This window comes from Melospiza georgiana, chromosome 3 (genome assembly GCF_028018845.1).
Source record: "Melospiza georgiana isolate bMelGeo1 chromosome 3, bMelGeo1.pri, whole genome shotgun sequence".
NCBI lineage: Eukaryota > Metazoa > Chordata > Aves > Passeriformes > Passerellidae > Melospiza > Melospiza georgiana.
The window spans coordinates 26,172,317-26,197,456 of NC_080432.1; the positions used below are offsets into that span (position 1 = coordinate 26,172,317).

Genomic DNA, 25,140 nt, shown 5'->3' on the forward strand with positions numbered 1-25,140 from the left:
TGGAACTAAAAATAAGGAAGTGAGGATGATTAAGTTAACTCCATGTAGACAGATATACATGTAAAACCATCTAAGTAGATTTATGCTTTAAGGTCAAGATCAGGAGGGAGATACATTACAGAGGAATCCTGCTTGGGGTTTGTCACTGTCAGCATTTAGGATGCCCAATAGATATTGGCAGAGTAGGTGATTTTCCTTGGTAATTTGAAGATTGGCATGTCTTTGCAAAGCAGTTTAAATTTGCCAAAGAAGTTTTTATCCATGTGACAGAAGTGTTACCAGGTTCTGGTCTGCTTTGGGCTTCAGTTTCTTTGTGCTGTCTGTAAAGGCATGAAGTCAGGAGGGGTGTCAGTGTGTCAGCTATGAAAAAGCATGAAAAAGCCCCCCTGACTAGGAAGTTCTGGGCATCCATAAGCACCAACGTGAGTTGGGACAGTCTGAATACTACTCAATTTTTGCCTCACTTTGATATCTTGCTCCCTAAAACTAGTTCATTGAATAAAGACAAATTTTCCTTTCCCAAACAAAAGCCAGATGAGAAAAAGTCAAGTTCAAAACAGCAGTAAATGAAAAGTGTTATTGAGAGGTATCTTCTTGTGTACACAAGAAATTAAAGCTTAAAGGAAATAAAAGAATAACTGGCATGAAGCTTTAACTTAGCTGGTGATACTGGAAGGCATAATCCATTTATTTCATGGGGAAAGGAGAGGAGATGAAAAAGGCTGTCAGTGGGGCAGTGGTATTCAACAAGCAGAATCATCTCTCCTGCACAGGTTTCTCTTGCCTGTTTGTCATGTGGAAGGTTGAGGAAGGCTGTCCCCTCTCCACAGAAACCAACGCTCAGGCCTCTCAGAGGTGCCCCAGGCTCAATCCCCATTACTGCAGAAGCTCCATTTGTCAGATGCTGTGGATGGGACTGCGTTAGGGGGGAGCAGAGAGGAATTTTCCCCCTTGGGCTAGAAGCCACTCAGTTGTTTTTTGTTTCTTTCTTTCCAGAATTAAGGGGTCATCCCCATCTTGACTAAAATTAAACATTTAACACATTTTAAAATTACTAGTTCATGGCAATTTAGAGCTCTCCAGTATGGACAGAAGGTGAAATAGGATTCTAACAAACAGCAAGATGTTATTTACATAGCATGACAATGAAAATTCAGGTGATACATATGTTCAGTTTGCATTCTCCTGCCACAATACCGATCATGTATTTTAGAACTATTTAGGTAAATTCATCTTGTCATAGATCAGAAATGTAATGGTGACTAATTGCAAATGTTAAATAATCAGAGTGTGTATATAAACAAAAAAAGATTAAAATGCATATTGTATGGGTTAGTTTGCTGTAACCTTAAGGGTTTGGGAGGGAGATAATTTGTTCTGGGGCTGATTTGTGTTGATCGACAATGTTTGCATAATTAGGTTTTCTTCATGAGCAGAAAAAAAATCTTTACATTATATCAAGTACACCTATCTAAATTTTCAACTGATTGTGCATAATGCTCATCCTCATAAAACTAACTATTGTTGCTGACACCATAACCTGGCTAGGTTTTGTTTATGTCGTGTTAACTGGGTTTCATGTTAAATTATCCTTGAAGCACCTACACAGGTACTTTGCTGTTGTTATATAATTGTAAGGACTCGTTCTAAATATATTCTTTTACCCTCTCTCCCTTGCTCTCTCTCTTTCTGGTAACAGTCTTCGTTCCACTTCTGTTTCATTAAATGCCCTTGCCTTACGTTTGTCTTGACTGGCTTCTATTTACAGAAATTGTAAACCAGTTGAATGCTCTGAGCAGCTTAGATGAAGATCAAGATGACTGCATAAAGCGAGCAAATATGCCTTCAGCTAAATCAGCCAGTTCCTCTGAAGGTCTATGAGCTTTCATCCTTTCTTTCTGTTTCTGATTGTATTTACTGTGACCCATTACCTTTTGACTCCTGCCTGTATTCAGCTGTCAGTTTTATCTCTGTGCTTCCACCCAGCATGACTCTCAGTAATTTGTAGTGCATCCAACAGGTAACAACATGATAGAGAAAGAGCCTGTCTCCGCTACAGCTCCGTTGTCATCTGATAATGAACAAGAAAGAAAAAAAATTACAAAATAAAAAGAAAGAGGAACCACCAGACCCTAAGCTTAAAACAGTAGTTGTATAATCAGTAATACTTGACCTTTCTAAAGTGACAAAATGTCCTCTCTCTGCTTTTATGTGCACGTTGCATCCAAAAACTAAAATTTCCTGCCGATAGTTAGTGTGTACGTGAACAATCAAAATCACTGTATTTAGCTCGTTAGATGTTCCATAACATTTATTTAACGAAGGAAAGAGAAGGCTTTTTTAGAAGTCATTTCTGTTACATAATGTTCTGATCAGCAAATAGAAGTTTCATTCATTTCACTTTTTTTTTTCCCTTTGTTGATGTACTTACTGGACTGTGTTAACTTAGTTGTGCAGTTCGTGCCATACCCTGGTGCCGTGTTTCGAGGGACTGTTGACACGGAGCTTTTTGAGCTCCAGATATGTTGGATGAACAGTTTGTATCTATTTTAAAACAATATTCCAATTTGTTCATAGAGCTTATCAATAAGCTTAATTTTCTGGATGAAGGGGAGCAAGACCCGGCCAACTCCAGCACGAACCCTTTTGGAGATCCTGACACAGCAGAATTAAATCCCTTTGGAGACCCTGATGTAGAAGGTAATTAACTTGTTTTACATAATTCATTGATACTTTCAAATGCTTTGTGAAACATGATTTTTATTTCTGTAGGGCGATAAATGAAAAATTTTAATTGATTAAATACAATTATTTAATATAGCACTGAGGTAGCAATAGCAATGATCCAGTTGCTGCTAGAAAATTGTTTTATTCTTGGAGTCACATCCTTTGTATTGAGGCACATTCATATTTGTCACTGGGGGCTAGCAGCTGAAGCAGAGACTTTTAGACCTCTCAGGTGTGTTACTAGTACTCACCTTATGTGGTATGAATGAGCAACACATTCTGTCAGACAGCCCTGCTCCACGTGGGTGATGGTTTATATCATAATTTCCTTCACTGCAATCTTCACTGCATCTCAGCTATTCTTGGTTAGCACTAATCTTCATTATTACAATTTAATTTTCTCTCTTTTATTCTTCCTTTTTTTTTTTTTTTTTTGCTTTTATAGCTTCCTCAGTTAAGCCTTCTGGCACTGTGCCTTGCACCACATGCTAGGTGTTAATCCCCTTTCCAGACTGACATGCCCATTCTTGTTCCATTTGGGTGAGATGTACAACCCCTGTAAATTTTTAATCTGATAAGATTTTGGCCATAAGGACAGAAGGGAGCACCAGGACAGCAAACATCTCTTCTGTCCTCAACTCCATGCCCAGATATGCAGGCTCCCATCTGCTGGGTGTATCACTTCTAGCTCAAAAGGCCAATTCATAGTTGATTCCCAAGTTTGAAGCTGTACTCAGCCTTTCCTCTTCAAAGCTCCAAGACTTCTCTTCCTACAGAAAATACCAAGTCACTCTGTAATGGCAATGGAGAAGAACCACACTGAGCAGGAGCAGCCCAGGGTGCAGCTGGGGGATTTCTAAGGTCAGGTCAAAGAGAATGGATTTCCAAGCTGCAGTTTCCCCTGTGGTCACTCACTTTCTTTGGACAAGCTGAATGTTTACTCACAGCAGTTTTTCTGCCTTCAGAGTCCGCAGGGAATGATGTGGGTGGAGATCAAGTCCTGTCACTTTGGCTGTGGTGTCACTCACAGCTTGTATTTCTGAAACAGGGACGTTGCACTATTTTCTGTATTTGGCAACTGAAGTCATAAAGCCACTATCCTGGGCACCTTCTCCTTCCTATAAAGTTGACAGGTTTTTCTAGAGCTGCAGAAGTGAGTTATTTCAGCTTTGTAGATGCCAATATATATGGATTAAGTTCTGGTGTCTTAATCTTTGGCTTTATTTCCTGTCTGTTCCTTGACAGTGATCCCTTAGGATCATTGAAGGAAGCAGAGTAAGTGGGAATATAAACTTCTCTGGTAGTCCATAAATAACTTGCTCTAAGAGCCATGGTCTATATTCCTTTCCTCCTTCTCTGCTTTAGAAAGAAGAGCTCCCTTCTCCATGGAGAAAGCTGTACAAGTCCTATCCTACCTAAACTGCTTTTTCCAAACCCAACTTTCCTTTCCAGAGAGAACTCACTCTGGAAGAAAGCAGTGGGTGTTCTGGCCTCAAAATACAGTGACTTTCTCTCATCTTGGGGACAGAGAGAAACAGCTGGTGGTGTTTCTTAGTACTGGTGTAGCTTGATAACTCGTGGCAAGCTCACTGTGAGCAGCCTGCATCCAAGACATCAACTTGCTTATGTTCCTAAAACACTCTCAGCCTATCAGGGACATGGTTTTTTTCAGTTGATTGTGGTTCTTTTGGTGACGTCTGCCTCCACAGTCATCTTCAGTCAGAGGTGTGGACACTTTTCCATATCTCTAGGTCTGTTCTGTGTGCTTAGGACATTCTCTGTAATCACTTTTGAGTCCCATCTCCAGCTGTGGGCAGCAATGCTGAGTTGTTGGGTGTGTGAATACCAAGTGTTACTCCCACACACAGTCACTGTCATGCAGCAGTCAACATACCATAACAGGACAGTGTTTGGGATAAACAGGGTGTCACTAGATTCTTCCTACTATGTCATAAGGTGTTTTTTATTTGGGAGGAGTGGATCTTCTGTAAGGTTCATGTGACAGTGTCTTCCTGGAGCACTAAACCAGGCAGAAAGATCTGGAAGATCAGCTGAAAGAGTGATTCCCAGGCTATCAGACAAAGAGTTAGACATCTGGTGTGGCATTTTTAAAGCTTTTATGTTATGATGATTGGCTTCTGAGGGATTGTTCTTTTTACCTTGGACACCTCTGAGAATCACTGGTTCTTCCACTGTCTTGTCCCTATAATGGGAACTGGTTGTGTTCCCATTACCTTGCTTGGCCTTCTTGACATGTGCCTTTCCTCCAGTCCTCTTCCTCCACAGAAAGTTGAGGGGGAGAAAAAATGGTGCTGAGACGAATTAGAGAAGATGGTTTTGGTCTCCAGCAACAGCAGAATCTGCTGTGTATTTTTATGGCTAATTGGATCAGTGTCTCTACATAGACATTACCATTTTGGGGAGATTTCCCTTTGTTTTGAAATGCATTTTAAGGCTACGCAATATTGTAGCTGTTCATATCCTTTTGCCCAGCTACTGAAGGCTGCCCTGTTTGTGTCCCATTATTCGCTCATGATTCTTCTATTCTGAGACTTCAGTGAAACTTTTAATACTGCCATCTACTTCTAGGAAGCTCTTTGAGACTGTGCCTGCTTTTTTGCTTTTGCATCCTGAAGTGAATGTTATCTTTTTGGTGGCCACCCCAGAAGCTCGAGAGAATGACAGAGGTTCAGGAGTTTAAGGCAGGCTTTCTCCTACAGGCTTAAAGAGTCACATTACCTGTTTCACTTGTCTTGTGATCTGCTTAAATCAAGAGATTAACTTTTTATGTGTGCAGGGATGAAGTATTTTTCTGTTCACTTACATGTTAGTCTCTTTATCTTTTTATCTGGACAAGGCATAATCTGGAACTTAGACTTTGCGAAAGTTCCGATTCTTCTCTAGAATTTGTTACTTAATTTCCCCAAGACGTGCAGAGCAGCCAGCTGGAGCCTCCTTTCTGAGTACTTTGCCATCAGATGTGAGGAGGCATGATTTGCTATTTGGCAGGGATATTCCAAGGATATTCCTATCAAGCCTGTAACGTGTGTGCTCAGAGTTACCTAGAGTATGAATATGTATGTGTTGACAGTCACTCATAGAGAAAGGAGGATTACTTGCCAGTAGATACTTGTTTCCTAGACAGATATTTCTTGTGCCTGTTCACAAACCAGCTACTTTCCCTCTATCTTCCTAATCCCATAATCACTTAACCCTGGGAATGTGGGGTGGAGAGAAACTAAAGGCGTGAGTGCACGCTGTAGGTGTGGTGCATGGCAGAGGGTCATCAGCAAGCTGGCTCTGGATGCTACTGGGATTTAAAAAGTCCTCAGTGTCAGTGATTTTACACATACAGCAGAGTGAATGTGCATATCAACAAGTCACCTCAAAAAAATGTGTTTCTTGGTTGACATGTCAAATTGAGGCTTATTCCCTCTGTGTCTCCTAAGTCAGCTAGACATTAGAAATCTGGGAAAATCAAAAATTATGTTTTTGAACACTGTATCTCTACAGCTTTATACTAGATTACCCTTGTATGATCGTATGAGGACAGCCTTTTGGATTTTTAGTCACAGTGCAACAGAATTATAAAATCAGTTAATTTCTGTGCAAAATACGTACTTGGGGAAGTCAACATGTACAACAAATGAAAGTAGAAAACCACAACATTCTTTCATCACTCCAGATTTTTTTTTTTTAATTTGGTAGGGAATACAAAATTTTAAGTTGTGTATGACCTATACAACACACATGAAACATGAGGGTAACTCTCTGCTGGTACCCCCTGTCATTTAGACCACCATTTACTTCAGCGGTGTATTTCATCACCTTGTGCGTGGACTTCTGACCTCCCTGCAGCATGTTTTACTCTGAAAATGAACAGTGTTACAATGCAGCAGCAAACCCCAAATCATTCCAGGGTACTCCTACACGCAGAGCAGCACAGGAACCAATTGAGAGGAAAACGGTGCCTCTGTCCCTTCTATTTCTTCAGGAAAAGCAGTGTGTTGTGAGTGTATGAATAAAAGGATCAGCAAGTCACCAGTGGTGAATGGGGATGCCAGTCTTTACTCTTTCTAGAAGCAGTGGGCAGTTGCAGCTTTGCTTGGTGCTGTTTGTTGGGTGCTCCCATCCCCTGGTGCCCGTGTGCCTGCAGCCCATGGCGTAACCCAGCACCTTTCACATGTGGCTGCTGCTTTCATCCTCTGCCAAGGGGAAAGTGCTACGTGCCATGTTTTGGTGGAGGTTTTGTTTGGTTTTAAGGGATGTGTCACAATGTGTTTGTGTTACAAAAGGCAAGTGGGTTGAAGGGCAGGGTGATTTCTGGAGATGCTCTGGCTGATTGTGCAGATAGGTAGTGCCAGAGTGATTATTATCACAAACAGTCTTTCTCAGTGGAGTCAGGGCAAGTAATGTTTCCAGAATCTGGCACAAGAGCAGCTGGTGCTTCTGCTGGAGTAATACTTCTACCTCTCTTGTTGTCACTCCTACCCCTGTGGCTTTATTACTTAATCATGCAAAATTATTTTGTGTTTGACCCTTAATGTGCCAAACTGCAAGCATCTTTTACTTTTTTTTTTTAATTTATATCAATGTAGAGGCTGGAGTCCTTGTGGAGCTGTGATGAATGATGTGAGGAAAGCAAGGGAATCTGTGCTGCCTTCTGAATGTAAAAGCAGCTTCAAGAGGGAAATAGACTCCTTCTAAGCTGTTGTATCTTTAGTCTGCCAAAGTGCACTTCTCAGCATCATTAGCTCTTTGAGAAACTGAGTCTGTTACAGAAAAGTGACAGGTGACAGTGGGTGTGACTTTAGGAGCAGTGCTGTTGAGTCATCATCACAACAACTTAATTTGTTCCTGAGAAGCTTGTGATGACCAACATTTGATACAAAAGTTGTTCTAAAGCATTTCAGAGACCTCATGGGAGAGAACCTGATTGGGTTCAGATGGGGACCTTTGTGGGAACCCTTTGTCCCTGTGGGAACATTGAAGGAAGCAGAAGCGGGAGGAAAATGGAATCCTGAATGGCAAGAGTAGAGAGAATGAGTAGCCAAGTTAAGTGGGTTTTAGCTGAGCCTCTACAAAATTCTGCCTCTAAAAGTGTCATGAGAATGATATTTTTAGAAGCTTTTTGCAATTTCAGCATGTGTGTAGGATTTTTTGAAATATTTTAGTTAACAGCAAGCCAGAGGTGTCTGAGCACTTATACGTAACACTGTGTGTGTAAGGCCAAACATGTAGTTCCTGTTGAGCCTATGAAAAAGAGAAAGACTTTTGTCATAGTTAGGGTTACAGCACTAGATCCAGTGTTGAAATAGAAAGAATTGCAAAAACCATTTGCATTGCCCCTTAAAATGTATCAGATTTAAACAAGCATTTAACTCATTGTTTCCAGGAGACACTTAAAAGCAAATTAAAAATAAAAGCTTACAACATAGTTTTAAGAGATTGTTTCCCTGAATGTTTTTAACTTCATGATGTATTACTGACTTTCCTTCTTGTGTGTTATCAGAAGGTTTCCCTCAGATATGATAATGTGTATTTATCAACAGATTAATGTGCAGGTGCAATGATCCATCATATGGAGTTGCTGAAGCAGCTATTTGTGGTTGTCCACTCTCTTGATAAAATATTCTAATATTTGAGCAAAGTTTAAAATTGTAAAAAGTTTGGTTAAAGCTTTGTCAATAAGCCACACTATTTGAACAAGGTATTAGTCCTTTTTTTCTGCATTTCATTAGTTATTTTTGCTTTGTGTATGGAACTGTCTTCTGAGGACGCATCTCCAGAGCACTTCTGCTTGCTCTAGTTCATCAAATCACCAAATTTGTGGGTAATACTTAAGTAGTATTCTGACTACCATGAGCTTCAAGGCATGGTGTGTACAGTATATACAGTTAGGGTGGGATTTGACTCCCCTGACTTTAAAAACAGTTTGGACGTGTAAGCTTTGAGTGTCAAGGAGTCAGCTCAGCTGCAAATACCCACACTGAGGACATTTCAGGGCAAGCAGAGTGAAGCTTTTGCTGGCCTTGGCCGCCTGCACTGGAGACTAGAATGACCTATGTCTATATGGAACCACTTTTCTAGTTTAGCTTAAAATAAATGAACAGATACATTTTAGATATTGGGCTGTGCTCTATTTCATCTACAGTACTCTGAGGGATTCTTGCTTGATTTGATCATATTAGTGCATTTAAGAATTTCTGCCTTGAATGCTTTCTTTTCCCTTTTCAGTTAAGCTATAGACCTTCAATGTTATTTCACTATGGCTTTCTCTGAAACAGCTTTCTTCAAAGGATGTGGGCTTATGATCACATCACCCATAACCTAGGGTTAACACACAAACTGCTGTGCAGTAACTGCGCTTTCTCCCAGCATAAGTTCCCAATAGTTTATCCCTTCTCTTAAGGGATAAGCATTTACTCTTGTAGGAGTGAACACGTGCACTACAGCTGACATACTGCAAACACACACCCTGACTTTTTCCTGCAGTTGTTTGTCTGTATGGTCATGTTCCAGCTTGGGTCTCCTCCACAGGCTGCAGGTGGATCTCTGTAGAGCTGAGAAGAGCTAAAGCCTTTCCTGCTCTGAGCCTTTGCCCTGATCCAGTGACTAGTCCAGTGCACAGAGAGGTGAAGTCAGGGATCATATTCCTATCCAGCTAGGAATGGCTCTGGTTCCCACTGTAAGTTAGAGCTGGTCACACTGCATGGGGTAGGGCTTTCCATCACCTTGGGCTGTGCTAATGGCTGGGTTCAGGGTGAGCTGGATGTTTGCTGGCAGGGTAGGAACTCTCACATTTTCTAGCAATTTGCCAGGATTAGCAGTTTTGGTACCTCATCCATCCAAGCTCACCTAAGCACAGTGCTTCCCTTTGTTCATTGTGTGACTAGAGACTTCATCTTCCCAAGTATTTCTTCAGTGAAAAATCCACTTAGAAGTCCATCTTTTTATTTTTTAGACTCTTGTCACAAATAACTTTTAGAGTTGCTCTGTTAACCTTAGAAGTATGTTTAGTCCAGTTTTGTAACCATACCTCTGAAAAGCACACACTTGTTGTTAAGAATAACATGGATATGGTTATTGAAAGTTAGGTTTTAATGATGCTGCATTGAAGTTCCTATTTGTGTGGATTTTGAAAGTATATCACATCTGATATTGAACAGAGCTGCTGATTATTTGATGCTGCAAGAACAGTAAAATTAACATTACCTGTTTGTCTTTGTTACAAGTTGTATTGCTGTATGGGAATTGGCATTATTCAGTATGCAGAAGCCATTCAGTGTAGAATAACAAACACTGCAGAAAGGACATTACACAGAGAACAGCATGCAGCTCCAGCTCGTACAACTTTTTGTTGTACAATCCAAATAAAAGATGAGTGATTTGATTATCTGTCTCTTTAGGGTTAATTTAAATCCGTTTTTACAGTGAGATTATGTATTGTTAACAGAGGCACATGTGTTTTGATATGTAATTACTGGTCATACTTAATAGCTGATTTTTAGTTCAGTAATTTTAAGAAATTAAAAGGCCACCTACTTACTATCACCATTTTAAAATCCAGTATTATTATGAAATACAGAATGTCTTTTGTATTTATTCAAACCTCAAATAAATAATTAGGAACATTTTGTTAGGACACAAATTGGCAAATAGTTTGTGAAAATGTTTTTATATCTGTTGTGATGCCATTTATATGACAAATAACTGATGTTGCAGGAGCAGTTGTAAGTGAGAAAATGAAGCCTATTCAATCAATATAGTCTAAATTAAAAGACCTTTTGAAAGTCCTATTTTGGAATAAACAAGCATGAAAATTCACCTTAGGCTATAACTTTATGTATTGAGAGTTAAGAAGCAGACCTTTTCATGTGCCTTTAAAATATAAAGATCTGATAAAATGGTTTCAATTTTTTAATTTGTTAAATCTGTTTAATTTTCTTTTTTGTTGTTGTTATTTGGTAGAACTCCACCCTGAAAGAGCTTCATCTTCAAAGCCAGATGAAAGTTTCTATGGTGACAGTTACAATCCCTTCAAGGATGAAGATGCCCCAGAGTACTTAAACCCATTTGATGAGCCAGATCACCCACCTGAAGCACCTGGAATTGTAAGAGATTCTCCTCCACAACCTGCAAAAAGGAAAAACATCAGGCCAGTGGATATGAGCAAATACCTCTATGCAGATACCTCTAAAGCTGAGGAGGAAGAGCTGGATGAGTAAGTATGATTCTCCATCTTTCAGCAGCTTTGCAGGCATTAGTAGTGGGATCCCTGGCTTAATCTTGAGGTGTATTGGGTTGAACCATGGTGATCCTTAATCACCTCCTTAGGACAGACTCATCCTTGGGCAGCTCAGCAGCAGGAAATACCATACCCCCAGGTCATGCTATTCATCTGAACATGATCAGTGAGGAACTTTCCTTTGCCTTATTGATAGCAAACAACTTGATAGGGAACAAGTCTGGGACCTTTCTGACACTTCATGCCCTGACAATTGCAAATGAACCAGAAATCAAAGGAGCAAGACCTTGGGCCTTCTTCTCCTTTTTGCCATTATTTTTACTACAAAAAAATAATAATTTTTGCCAATGATAACAGGGAGTTTGTTTTATCTTGATACAGTATGTAAAAAGGAAGAGGATTTTGCATAGTGCACAGTACAATTTTGAGATTCTCATAAACTGAATATATATGGGAACAGTAACACCATATGCACTTACTTAGGTTGTTTCTTTCAGCATGACCTCACATAAAACTTTTATAAACTCACACTGACTGCCTTGTATTACAGTATAGAAACTATCAGGAAGAGAGAACTTTTTGCAATTCCGTGGGAGGTTGGAAGGTGCATCCTTAATCCTTGTTTGTGGTCATTAGTCACCAACCACACCACTCATGAGACAGTTTATGGTGATTACATCTGAGCAATTTTACAGACAACAATTCTAATTAACATTTAATTTTGCATTATTTAATGAGATTTATCATGGCATGACATTTACATTGCTTCAGTATTAACAGAGATACGGTATCATCATCATCCTGTTTCTCTGTAGATAGCTGTGGTCTAGGAAATGGAAGGATTCCCAGGCACTCTAATAGAAACATATGAAGGGCTATGCAGTTTTTTTTTCCTTTTATAGCTCTGTAGCTATGGATTTAATATTGATGTTTGGTCTGTGAAAAATAAAAGAAAAAAAAGAAATAAAGGGTGTTGGGAATGATGCCTCTGCCAGCTCCATTTGTCAGGACAGTGCCTGAACAAACACCTGTGCCTTCAGAGCACAGAGTGATCACACTGACAACCACACCAGGCATTCCTGGTCATTCCCTGGTCACCACAATCTGTAGGGAATAAAAATGTGTGCATTTTACACCCACCAAGGTACAGGTGTAGAGGACAGCAAAGATTGGAAGGAGCAGAAAGAGAAAAAGCCACATGGATGAGCAAGTAAAGAATTTTCTGTTTTCTGTTTCTACTTCCATTTCCACCCTAAGCACATCTATGCCAAAGGGGCTTGTGGCAGGATTGTAACCCTTCCTTTTGCTATGTACTGGACTTTAGCCCTTGGTTAACAACAGCCTCCTTCTTGTTTTAATTCCATTTGCTTCATTGTTTTTTTCCCCAAAGATAAAGATAAATCCATAGGTGGATTCTACTTGAACATAAAGCTGGTCTGTATTTTCGTGATAAAGCAGTGTCCCATGGGAAGATGGAAGGATAAAGAGTCAGTAAACACTTTAAAATCAACTTTTTACATCTTCTATGAAAGTTTTTTATGTCCTGACCCCCAAGGTAGTCTTCTTCCCCACATATTCCTCTGAAGTTACAGGAGCAATACATCATACAAAAAGACCTGGGGATCATTTGTTGAGTGCATTGAGTAGAGGTGTGGCAAGGAGCACCCTGGAGGAATGAGTGAATTATAAAAATCCAGTCTAGAAACACAGGACATGTAATATTAGATCATCTCTACAAACACTGTTTTGCCTCATCTCATGTCCTTAATTTTCAAATTTTTAAGTAGAAAAATTTAGCCTTTTGCTAAGGCATGGTCTGGTGAGCACCAAAGGCAAAATTTTTGCAGGCAGTGCCAGTTGGTGGGTTTTGGGTGCCCTCAGTCATGAGGGTTTATGTCTAGGTGTGTATTGTTTTTACCTACTCTGAATACTGATGGGTTTATTATCTGCATAAGTGGGTAATCTTCCAAGCCTACTGAAGTCTAGGTTTCCGTGTCAGTTTGTGGCAGAGAGTTCCACAAGAAAACAAGATCTCTAATGCAATGTGATTCTTCTGTTGATTGTAAATAAATTCCCTTTCCAATCCCATACTGTCTCTTCTGCTGGCTTATCAAAACAGCAATTAGTAATATTGGATTTACCTGTCATAAACATTTGTTGTCTTGTCTGTCTCTAGCATGTTCACCTTTCCTTGTCACTTGTCTGAGTGCTAACTTTTTCGATCTCTCTTCATACAGAAGTCTCTTCATCTCTCTAATCATTTCCACCGCCCGTCTCTGGACCTTGTTATTTCTTCTGCTATGTGTCTATTTTAAGATGTGTTGACTTGGCCTCAGCAGTGTATTCAAGACAAAGCTGAACAACTGAGTCATATCATGAGAATAGAAAACTTTGCATGTTATTTTCAACCTCTCTCATAACATCTTGTTTTTTGAGTTTTTAAAATTCTCTTTCATTTTCGACTACCACTGGTCAAGGGCTGTCTCCAGGTGTCCTTTTGAACCTGTAGGTGGAAAGCATGAAACGGAAGAAATGGAAGGCCCCTGATTTATTGATTATCCGGAAATACAATGTATCTTTACCCCCATGTCTTAATTATTAATTGGAGTTCCCTTAATGTACTGCTTGGCCTTTTCCCCTTACCTTTTGTGTGGAGTGCAGTGCTGTGTGCTGAGAGCATGGACACAGCAGTTAGCATCAGGAGCCTTGTCCCTGGCACTGTGCCCTGGCAGATCCCTAGTTCTGATTCTGGACTCGGAGCTTACACCAAGTGCCCCAAGAGCTGAACTCTGACTCCAGTTTTGTTACAGACTCTCACTGTAATCATGTAAAAGGTACTTGGCCTCAGTGCACCTCTGTGAAGGATTTACCTGGGGTGATTCGCTTCTTTGAAATGTATTTGACTAATGTTTGTGAAGAGAGCTAATGCTTCATAGCACACACAAAGCACAGTCATGAGCATAAGCATCATGAGGCATTGCACGGCACAGAGGGACTTAGGTGAGACAGTGCATTTACTGCTGCAAAACTGTGCTCTCAAAACATACTTCCTCTGGCTAAATTCTCATACCTAGCTGAAGATAAGGAACACATTTTGTTAGTTTGGACATTTCACCAATAATGTAAAATTCTGCTTTTGTCTTTCTGAATTTTATACATTAATATCTACCTGTTAGTGAAGGATGGCACACCTAGTGAAGTTAATTATTTTAAAATAGCACAGCTCACAACTGCTTAATGTATAATGCTTTCAACCTTAGTTCTTGTGATTGGCAAAATTGCCTGACCTTTTAACCTGCCATGCTGACAGCTTTGGGTTTCCTGCTCAGTAAAATGTTTATTTTTAAATTTCTTTTCAGCTAACTGGTAAGACTGATCAAAATAATTTTTAAATTGGTCAGAATAAAACTTGCTTTCCAATATCATTTGGCTCTGTGGCTTCTTATCTCGTTAATCATTGTATGGCTTAGAATTACGCTGTGTAATTGGCAAGGCTATCGAGTTGCCATCTGCTGAAGTTGCCTGTTGCACAAGAAGCCACAAGCCACCACATTGGCAGTGAGTTTAATGACAGGTATCTTGTCAGGTCTGAATTCTTTAAATTTTGTGGAGGACAGCCTAGTGTCTCTTTGGACAAATTATTTTGTGTGAAACCATTAAATAACTTCACAGAACCAGTAAATATGGGCTTGACTTCAGAAAAAACGTGCTTTAATATTTTCTAGCTAAGGCTCTTTTCAACCAGACTTTTCAGATGCCTAATTTCTATTAGAGCCACGTGGAAGCTGTTGGACCAAACTCCACTGCATATATCAGATCCTCATGACTTCAAACTTGATAGTTTGTTCAGGACAGAACCATTTTGGTTGGTTTTTTTTCCTGTATTAACATTATTTTTCAAAAATCTTGCTCAATTTTTGTAAGGCAAATTAAGGGTAGTGCAGAGAGGAAGGCAGAAGGTAGCACATGTGCATGTCTGTTCTGTGCATGTACCTGTGCCTGTTTCTGTGACCAAAAAGTGAGGGTTTAGCCTGGCTTTCAAGCAAGTTCTTCTCTAGAGGAAGAAGTCCTTTTAGCACTTCCTTCTGGTGGGTGCAGAGAGCAATTTTTTCAGGATGACACCTGCAGTGCAGGCAGTTCTGGAGCTTAAAAATTCAAAAGATAGTTCTTCCAGACCTGTTTACTCTCATTGATAAGGTGTTGGGTTTTTTCTCACACCAAAATAATTTTAACACCTTACAAATACACCTTTCTAATTCTGAGGTAAATTCCTGCCAAACATGCTGTGCCTGTTGGCTGTTCCAAAGGCTGACTTGTGGAACTAAATAAAAACCTTGTGCTGTCCCATAGAATGCATTGTTCTTCAGCCTTTATCTCTTTTATCTTCATTTTCACCTCCCTTTGAACTCTCTGGTGTCTGAAGGCAGCTGAGCTGGGCTGTCAGCTAAATTAGAGCTCCTGACAGCTGGATGCATTCTCCACTCCAGCCTGAATGCCTCCCTTTCCTGCTGCCTCCCATAGAAAGCACCCTTCTGTTTCCATTTAACTTGTTCCTTTCGTTGCCTTTAGTTTTGATTGTGCTGGTGGCTTTGCACTTGATGGGCAGCAAAGTGGGAGCACCTGGAAGTTGCCTTCAGTCAACAAATGAGTTATTTTAGTGCTAGTCTTTCTTTTTGCTTCAGGAGTTGGGTGTCTTTTTCTGTAAGGAACAGAAGCAGCAGATTGTTAGAAAGATCTGGAGATTTTATGCCGGATTTTCACTTACGTGCTTTGGTAAATGTTGCCTTTCAAAAGTAGATTTCTGTGGTGTGGGTTATTAATTGCTTGGTTTTTCCCAGTGAAAACAGGATTACTGTAAGTTGCATTAAAATAAAGTCTAAAGTTTGTCTGTTTTCAGAGACTGGAAGCTGTTTTTATACTACGAGTACAAAGGAAGGAGAGAAATTTGATGTTGTGTGGAAAGCAACTGGATGAATAGTTGGTTATTACTGCTGTTGTAGTTCTTAAAAATAGTGTATACTCTTAAAAATAGTGACTCTGATCCCGAAAGGGATTTGTTAATGGATCTAGCCAGGTAGACTTTTATTTAATGCATTAGTGTTTCCATCCAGAGTTGAATTCTAAGGGACTTGAAGGGACTGAGGTTATTTGTTGTGGTTGGCTACACTGCATGTAATAACTGTATGCAGATAGATTGTTGGAATCATAGTTTGAGATATGTGATAAATACATCTTGCAGGGGAAAGAGGGACTGGAAAAGAATAAATTAATGTATCCATTTCATAACTAACTGTCCAGTTTTGGATTGCAAAATGTGAAAAGCAAATACTATTAATAATGAAATAATTCAGTGCAAAAAATATTCCCTTAAGTATGCTTAGCAGGATACAAAGCTGCTGTAGAAGAAGCCATTATTTGATACATCAAATACCAATCAATCAATAATATATCAAGCTAACATAAAATTTGGCAGGATTTGGTTATGGAGGTATTTACTTAGGGTGGTACAAATGCAGAGTTGGAACACAAACACCCAAGTTAAGGATAATTCTTTGGACTGCATCTACTTGTTGGGTGATGTTTACTCTGTAACATTCTCAAATAAGGTTTAGTTATAAAAACCACTTTCAAAATAGGTGATGCCTCCTGGTGTCTGCAGAGAGATATGTGCAAGTCAGATGTGGTTTCTTACTCTGTTCCATTACCTAAGGTATTCTCTTAAAATGGTGTGGCACCTGTAAGCTACAGAGTTTGAAATACACTGGAGGATGAACGTGCACCCATGGAGGCCACACTTTCCAAAACTGGACAGCCCAGAGTGAGGCCTCTAAAGCCCTGTGGGAGCATGGCTGTACCAGTTGCCTGATTCGTAATTGTTCTGATCAAAATGTCTTTGTCCTGTTCATTAGAGTGTTAAGCACCCAGCAGCTTCGTTCACATTTTTTGGTTTTGATCCTATCATAAAATCAGATCACTCTTTGATAGATAGTGAAGTATAATTGGAGAGTTAGCTTTATGCGGTTGATAAAACAACTGCAATTTACAGCACTCTATAAAAAATATGGAAATTGTGACTGAATAATGCCGTTTTAGCTGTTGTACCTCACTTTTCAATTGTATGAAAATGTAGTGTTTAAAAGTGTATAAAGGTAAAACATTCTTATGTGGGATAGTAAAAGCATTTTAGTCATTGACTTTCCTAAGCAGGTCTTATTTTTGGTTTTATTTCCAAGGAGATAGCAAAGAAATGTGTTTCCCTTCTTTCAATTAGATCAAATCCATTTTATGAACCAAAACCAAGCCCTGCTTTAATTAAAGTTGCTCTGCAAGAACCAGAAAAGAAGATGAAAAGAAAGGCTCCTGAACCCCCAAACCTCTTGCCAAAGACAGAGATGGGCATGGGTGAGAACATGTCAGCAATTCCTGCATCAAGGGAGCTTTCTTCCTCTCCTAAGGTAAGCTTTTCATACCAAAATTTTGTCTTTGTTCATAAGAGTACCTTTCTGTGCATTGTAAACATCCTGTTTGTTTCTGCAGGCATCTTAAAGCTTTGCCAGTGCTTAATAAGGTGTTGGCTTGTCTCTGTTCACTTGGTTCATAGGGAGGGTGCAACAGTAGGAGCTGGTATTTTTTCTTTAAGGGTTTAATGACAACAGTAACAGTAACTGCAGTTTCAAAGAAAAGAGTCTTCTAGTAACCAATGTTACAGGACAGCTGGATATGCCATGGAGAAGGAAGAAAATCACGTTGAACAGTGCTTTGTCCTGATCTATCTATTCTAATGCTCCTAAGCCTTGCCCCTGTTGAAGAGTCTGTCTCCACATTTCTGTCATAAATCTGGGTTTTAAAAGCTTAGTACTGTATATTTGTATTGGGATTTATATATGTTCAATTCCAAAGCTATGTTAAAGTAATTAAAAAAAAAAGACAGTCTACTCTAAATCAGATTAACTGCTTACTAGGTTTACTAGGTTTACCAACAGCTAACTAGATTAGCTGTTTAGAGTTAATTTCAGTGGAAGAGCTGTGGGCGTTTTATTACTACAAATGTATTACTACACAGCCAATTTCTGTCAGTGTGGATTTCAACTCCAGTGTTTCAGCAGTTAGCAACACTTGTGTTTTTTCTTTAAACAAAATAAACATTTAATAGTGTAAGTTAATGGACCTTTCTTAGAAATGAATGCCATACATTGTTTTAAAGGCAGGAAGATGAGGACAGAGTGCCTCCCTTCCAGTGTGTCTTGCCCAATGGATGCACATTATCATCTGGTTTGCCTTGAATCAGAGCTGCTGTACTTCAGTTTCAGAATTGAGAGAAGCTACTTGTCATACCTGTCATTTCAGTGTGTAATTACTCAGCCAGATTGCTCACATGTCCTTGTCCACTCAGGCTCTGATTTGTTGTCATTTTACCACTCACTCAGCCTAAAGAGTATGAGACCAGAAATCTAATCGCTGTCTGCTCACTGCAAAACAAAACAGTGGAGTGAGACTACAAGTACACTTCACAAGTTATTATTCATATGCAAAACCACCAGCAGGGATATATGAAATCAAAGCACAGCAGTTTTATAATGCTCTGAGATGGGATTCAGTCCTGTTAGCTGGAGTTTCTGTGTGAGTTTCTGCATGAAAAGTGACACATTATTTGATTTCTGGTGGAGTCTGACTCTTGGGTCAAAGCAAAATGGCCAAAGCAAAGCTTTCTGGTACTACCAAGGCTGTGAAGAGATATCTGTGGAGATTTTTATCAGATTGCTTGATGGAAATTGTGTCCCCCTTGCTCATTGTTTGAGAGGTGTGTTTTTACAGATATGCATTCAAGGAAATTTGTCTCTGTGCTTCATACATGTCTTTGCTGTGCTGAAATAACATTTTACTACTGAGTTTGGTTGTTGCAGTTTTTGTCTGCCCTAGGTGAACCTTTAGAGTGTCTGAAGGGTAGAATTGATTTAGAAAAGATTCAGGATCAAACTTGCTGAGAAGACTGTGCTGTTATGGACAGTCAGGTGGTTCCTGCTTTTCTGTGTGGTGTTACTTGGTGAATATTTTGGTGCCTGCCTGCTTGCAGCCCACCTTTCTGCCCCTGACCCTGAGGCACAGCTGAGACCAGCACAGGTCCATGTGCTGAAACACTGATTTACATTAGGGCTGGAAGGGAAGGCAGAGCTCAGTGCTCACATGCTCTTTTATAGGAAAGCTTTAATTAATTTTTTTAACAGGATTTTGGAGGATAGGATACATTAAGGAAGGCTCCAAAGCAGATGTAATGTCCTGGTTCATTATATTACAGTGGAAAGTTTTGGTGAGTGGGTGTGTTAAAATATTGTACGGTCACTTGCAATGCAGAAAGCTTTCTGTGAGCATAGTCTTTTTTCTGTGCTTGAGTTGTTTTGCACTCAGATCAAAAGCACTTTACTTGGAATGCTTCTTGAAATTCGGAAAAGTACTGGCGTTTAAAAGAAAAGAAACCGTTTTCACACAGAACAGTACAAAATAGTGTCCAGGTGGGACTTGGAGTGTTGGCACAAATGACTTTGGCACAATTGACTTTCTCTATTATTGCTCAATAATAGAGAAAATATTTAGCAACTCTGGAAAAACTTCCATCCAAAAGTATAGGCACTATACAAACATGAACTTAGTACATGCCCTTATGTAAGGGAATAGTCCTATAGAGGTAAACTTAGGTAAAGGAAGTTAAATCATGTCAGTGTTTTGTCCAAGTTTGCTGTGCACAGAAAGTTTTGGGAGTTGTACCAGAGGCTAAGTGGTTTCAGCAGGTTCAGTTCCCTGTCTTGGTTGTTGTCATAGGAAGTGCCTGTGGAGCAGAAATGCTCATCTTTAAACTACACAAACACAGCATTAATATTAGAACTCCAGAGTTTAAGGGAAAATATTCCAAAAGCTCCTCTGTAAATCTTTGACAGAGTATTTGTTGCTCATTTTTCCTTCACATGCTAGTGGCATTCATCACATTGGGTGAATCCAAAAAAGGACAAATTCTCTCATTGCCATCTACACACAAACAAGTTTATTGAGTGATGAGCAGTCAGTTACCTGTAGTAGCAAACCCTTTCCAAGCCTCTTCAGTGTCTTCCCCTTGAGCAGGTCCTTTTGATACTTGGAGATCCCCTGTCAGCTGTACTGGTGAGGAAGGATCAGTTATCTGTCTTAGATAAGACAGGGTTTAACACTCCATAAAGGTCCAGCTCTTCAGCCCACAGAATTAGCTCAGTATTTGCCATATCTGAGTTTGGAGGAAGTTTTGCTTTCAAATTTTTTTATCTATTCACACTCCCTAAAGGAATATCTTAATTCTCTCCTGTATTGTGTCTCTCCTCCAAATGAATCTGAGTCATGAGAGAGAGCTTACAATGCAGAGTCTGAGATCTGGAGTTACCCCACAGTTAATCATCTCAAATGACTTGAAAACGATGGTATGCTGACTCTATTTAGGTGAGTCTGACAAAGTGCAAAGCTGTAATTAAGCTCTTCAGTCATCAGACTGCTACAGTGCTGTCAAGTCCAGCAGTGCTGAAGCCTTGTTGGGCCTGTTACTGTCATACATGTTACTGCTCTTTGCATGGTTTGGATAACCAGGTTCTGCCTTTCACAGAGGCGATAGAGACTTTTATATTTCCTCCATTTGTTGACTTTGTGATAAACAAATATGGTCTCAGGCTCAAAATGTGGTATCAGACCAGTACGTAGCATGCATATCAGTGCTCATCATTGTTTTATCTGCTTACAAAATATACATATGAACTTCAGCAGGGTGAAATCTCAGCCAATTTCAGATTTCTTCTATTTTGTGTGTTGTGTTGAATTTATTTGAAAGAAGATCAGTCCCAGAGCTGGCACCTGTATCTTATAGCAGAGGAGCTAAAGCAATCTGTCTCTGCAAAATCAAGGATTTTATTGTCTTTGTGAGAATGAAGGGGCAGGAATGCTACTGAATTTATGTAGGGAGTAAAAAGTTATTTACTAGGGAGGAGGAAACAGGTCCTCAACCATAGAGTTATATTTAAATATTAGAAGAAAATACTTGCACTGGATTGACATTTACTCATTGACTCCTTTGAAGGATAGCATATGCCCTTCACTTTCAGGAAACAATTCTGAGAGAGGCTTTTCTTGGGATTTGGTGTATTCAGTTTATTGCCAGACTTTAGCCAAAGCTCATGTTGATGCCTCATGAATCCATCAGGTTTCTGTCATTACCATTAACCTACTGAAAGTGAACAGCTGTGTTGTATTTGGTGAATCCAGCTTGGTCTCACATCTTTTCTCCCATCTTCAGGGTCTGGAAGGCTGTGTTGGTTAAACACATTGCTTACAGAGTAACTGCTGCAGGCTGACAAGCTGCCAGCCTGGGATCTGGGAGCCCTCAGAGCTCCATCTCACACCTACCTGCCCAGAATCCCCCAGTGAATGAGACTTCTGCACTCCATCCTGGGAATAGATCTTTCTCTGGCAATCCATGATTATATGAACAGACATAAAATTGATACCAGACCACAAGATGCTTTTTGAAGTTTACTTTGAATGGATTTTTAGTTATGCCTTGCAACTGATGAAAGTGTATGGCACTAGGAGAGGATGATAAATCAGCTTAAGACTGTCATTATTGTATACACCATTCTTCCCTTTGTCAAGATCATGGTGTTGCTGGTAGTCATGAAAACACAGGAGTTGGTTTTGGTGCTTTTAGACAAGAACTTGTGGTGGCCTTTTAAGTCAGTGGAAGAGGAGAATACACATTCACATGGCAGTCCAAAGCCAATAGTAACATCTCTGTTTGTCACCATCATTGTTAAAGCTCTCTCTGTCTGTCATTTTAAAACTAAAATTAATTGTTTTGCATGCCAAGTAATAATCTGCTCTCTCATGCCAGACAAGCTAGCTGATTTAAGATCTAATGAAACATTTACAGGAAATACAGAATCATTTTCTGCATGACATGTGGTAATCCATCTCAATCCAGTATCCCTGGTAATCTGCTGGGTATCTGCAGTGCTTCAGGATGTTCAAGCTGTCCAGAAAGATTTCTGCCTGATAGACAGTTTGCCCTTCAAGCAGCAAAGGAGGTACAAATTACTTCCTTATGAAGGAAAAGAAATTCTCAGATACTTCTCAATGGAACAAGAAGGAGCCTGTAATTTTTTTTCCTTCTCATTCATTCTAAGCCAGAATAAATGCTTAGAGGGGAAAACAGGTGGGTTTAGTGGAACAGGGGGAAGTGACAGATTCCCTCACAGCACCCAAGATATCAGAGATCCTAAAGTCTCCAGTTGCTTGTTTTCTCCACTTTTATTTACCTCAAGATTATCAATGCTATGTGACCAAACAGTAGGAAGACTTCATCCTAAAACACAGGCACAGTAATGCAGCTGAGTGGAGGAAGGACAGTAAATTCCACATGGGAGATGAAGATATCTCACTGTCTCTTGGCATCAAAAGTATCTCTCATTGTCCATTCACATAAGACCTTCCCAGCTCTCTGGAACATCTTCTTCAATAATTTTGCTTCTTTTCAGCTTCATATTTGCTGCCAAGGAATTGTACAGCTCCTTCTCATGAGATCTTTGTCACTCCCTCTGTAGATAGATGGTTCAAGCCCAAGGAGGGCCTGGAAGGTACTGGATGGAATTGGAGGGTGTCTACTGTAATGAACTTAAGCAAAAAAAAAAAAAAAAAAAGAAAAAAACAACACTCTAAGAAAATCTGCCTTTACATGTAGTCCAAAGACATTTTTTCTATTAATAGGAAGAAAAACAAGCTGCACACATAATACGAACAGAGAGATAGTGAGATGATCAAATGGAAGCACAGACAAGTCATTCAATTCGCTGCTTTTCAAGTGTTAAAGAGTAAAAGAGGCTCCATTTTTAATCCAATACTTAAGCAATTCCTTATTACTGTTTTCATGAGTTTTAAATGGTGTTTGTGAACTTTACTATGTTGCCCTCATATTATTTCCATGACTGGTGCCAACAGGAACCCACTGTTGGACATCAAGACTATAGAGGAAACCAAGCCTTTCCATGTTCTGTGTGTGGCTTTCTGCCCTTCTGACTGGGGTATCTTTTGCCCATGCTGTCAAAAATTTAGGTGCTTCTCTATAGTCACAGTATCTCCAAGAGAGATGCTTCCTTCAGAATTTGGGGGTTAAAACCCTCAACAATTTGCCCAAATCTTCTGCAGCAGGAGTTTTGCCCAGGGCTGGAGGCAGAGCTGAGCTGCTTCCATCTTCAGCCCCTTACTTCTCTCTCTGTCCTGGAAGCTGGAGTACCACCTGGATGGAATGGATGGATCCTCACGTGGTGGCTCTGCCACACTGGATGTTCTGCTCTGCAGGGAGCCGGTGCAGGCTGTGTGCTGAGCCAAGGGCCAGCAGAAGGCACTGCTTTCTGTGGCTATTGAGTGCTGTCCAGGAGCAGGGAATGGGATCCTCCCCTCTGTCATGAATTCCTTATGTATGGTGCTAAGCTGATCTCTTGAACCAGATTTTGGACTGTGGTGGTTTGTTTGTTGTTGGTTGTTTTTTTTTTTTCCTCAAGTTCACAGCTGCATTCAACCCGGATAAATTACCAGAGCTGTTGGCCTGACTGTAGTGCCATGCAGCTGACAGGGTGCTCTTTTGTGTCACATGAACTATCCTAAAACAAACATCTCTCTGTAAGATCAGGTCTTAGGTGACTGAGGACTCAAAAGCATTAGCTTACAGTAATCTGGAGGTGGATTTCTTGTGGACCTCTGATTTTATTCAAATATATATATATATATATATATATATATATATATATATATATATATATACACTATTATACAAAGGGTATTTAAAAAAATGTATTTGTAACCATAATCTTTAAACACTTGATTTGGCAACTTTAAGTGCTGCTACTTATGTGTTTCACTGCTTCTTCTTTTGGTCCTTATTAGAAGTGGGGATGCAGAAAGCAGGTCTCCAGAGCTGTCCTGGAAAATATTTTTTATTGCAAATTAATATAAATAATATCCAGGTTGATAAATGCTTGACTGCTTCTGTCATTTTCATAATTACTCTTTAGGGTATTTGTGCATTGTTGGTGCAATGTAGCTCCTACTGAAATGGATGGAAACTTTGTCAGTGCCTGCAGCAGTTCTGGGTTGCACCAGTTACCACTTCTGCAAAATGTCTGTGCAAGTAAGGTTTGGTAACTGCACTAGCATTGTGACATTCCAGGCCTCACTTTTCATATTTTAAATTTAAACTCACATTTACAAATTATACATCTCAGATTTGTTGTCATAAAACACTACTTCAGTAGTTGTGGAAAAGGTGCATTGAGATTTCTGGAGCGCTGCAGTTCCTAAATATCAGCACTTCCATGGCAGTGTTTGGTTTCCCTCCCAGAGGACAAGGGAATTAGGCCCAGCCACTGGCTGGACAGCCAGAGCAGTCCTGGCCTGCCCAACCAGCTAAATGACAGCTCTGGTGAGATCTAGGCCAGCTTCTGAGAGATGTCTTCTGAAAATCCTTATCTCCAGTGAGGGCCTTTTATTTTATTCTATTTCCTGTGAGTTGTTTGCCTTCACTTCTCTGTCAGAAGGGAGCTGTGGGGAGGCAGGCAGGTGGCACAAGGCCATGGGCGCCTGATGTAGGTGCTGGAGGAGCACCTTCCTCTGTTCTGTCACCTGCAGGGCTTTGATTCTCATGCTGGGCTTCACAGACCCATGTGTAGGTCAAGCTTTGCTCTTTAAAAGGTAGAAAAAAGAAGGAACACTTCTTCTCTCCTAAGACCTTTTTTAACCATCATCATAACAAAAATCCTCAAAATCTTTGCAACAAAAAACTGAAAAAAGTCTCTCCTTTTTCTGTACAGTTTTGATACCTTATTATCAGGTTCCTTAACAAGAGCCACACAAACAGAGTACAGGACAACTTTTCAAATAAAAACTTAATTCTTTCCAGTGTTCCCTTGCACCTAACAAGGAGCTCAATGCAGTTTGTAGAAGCTGACATTGTAGAATTTGCCTTTTAGCTGTTACCCTGAGCTGGGGCTGGTTTAGATAAAGTCCTGGGTGCTCTCTCCACCATCCATGGCCCATCCATGGCCCCTGGTGCAGCACTCAGTGAAAGGAACACATTAACAATGTGCCTGGTTCTAAGCTTGCCT

At 39.9% G+C, this 25,140-nt stretch overlaps 1 protein-coding gene across 2 annotated transcripts in view; it reads left to right on the top strand.

Moving 5' to 3' along the window:
* Nucleotides 1-25,140, top strand: part of EHBP1 (EH domain binding protein 1) — a 206,929-nt gene that overhangs the window by 83,749 nt on the left and 98,040 nt on the right. For both annotated transcript variants that reach the window (XM_058020046.1, XM_058020047.1), the window contains exons 8-11: nucleotides 1,769-1,873; nucleotides 2,578-2,700; nucleotides 10,699-10,951; nucleotides 17,247-17,430. In XM_058020046.1, coding sequence (XP_057876029.1) covers nucleotides 1,769-1,873; nucleotides 2,578-2,700; nucleotides 10,699-10,951; nucleotides 17,247-17,430 — 665 coding nt within the window. The remainder of the gene's footprint in view (nucleotides 1-1,768; nucleotides 1,874-2,577; nucleotides 2,701-10,698; nucleotides 10,952-17,246; nucleotides 17,431-25,140) is intronic.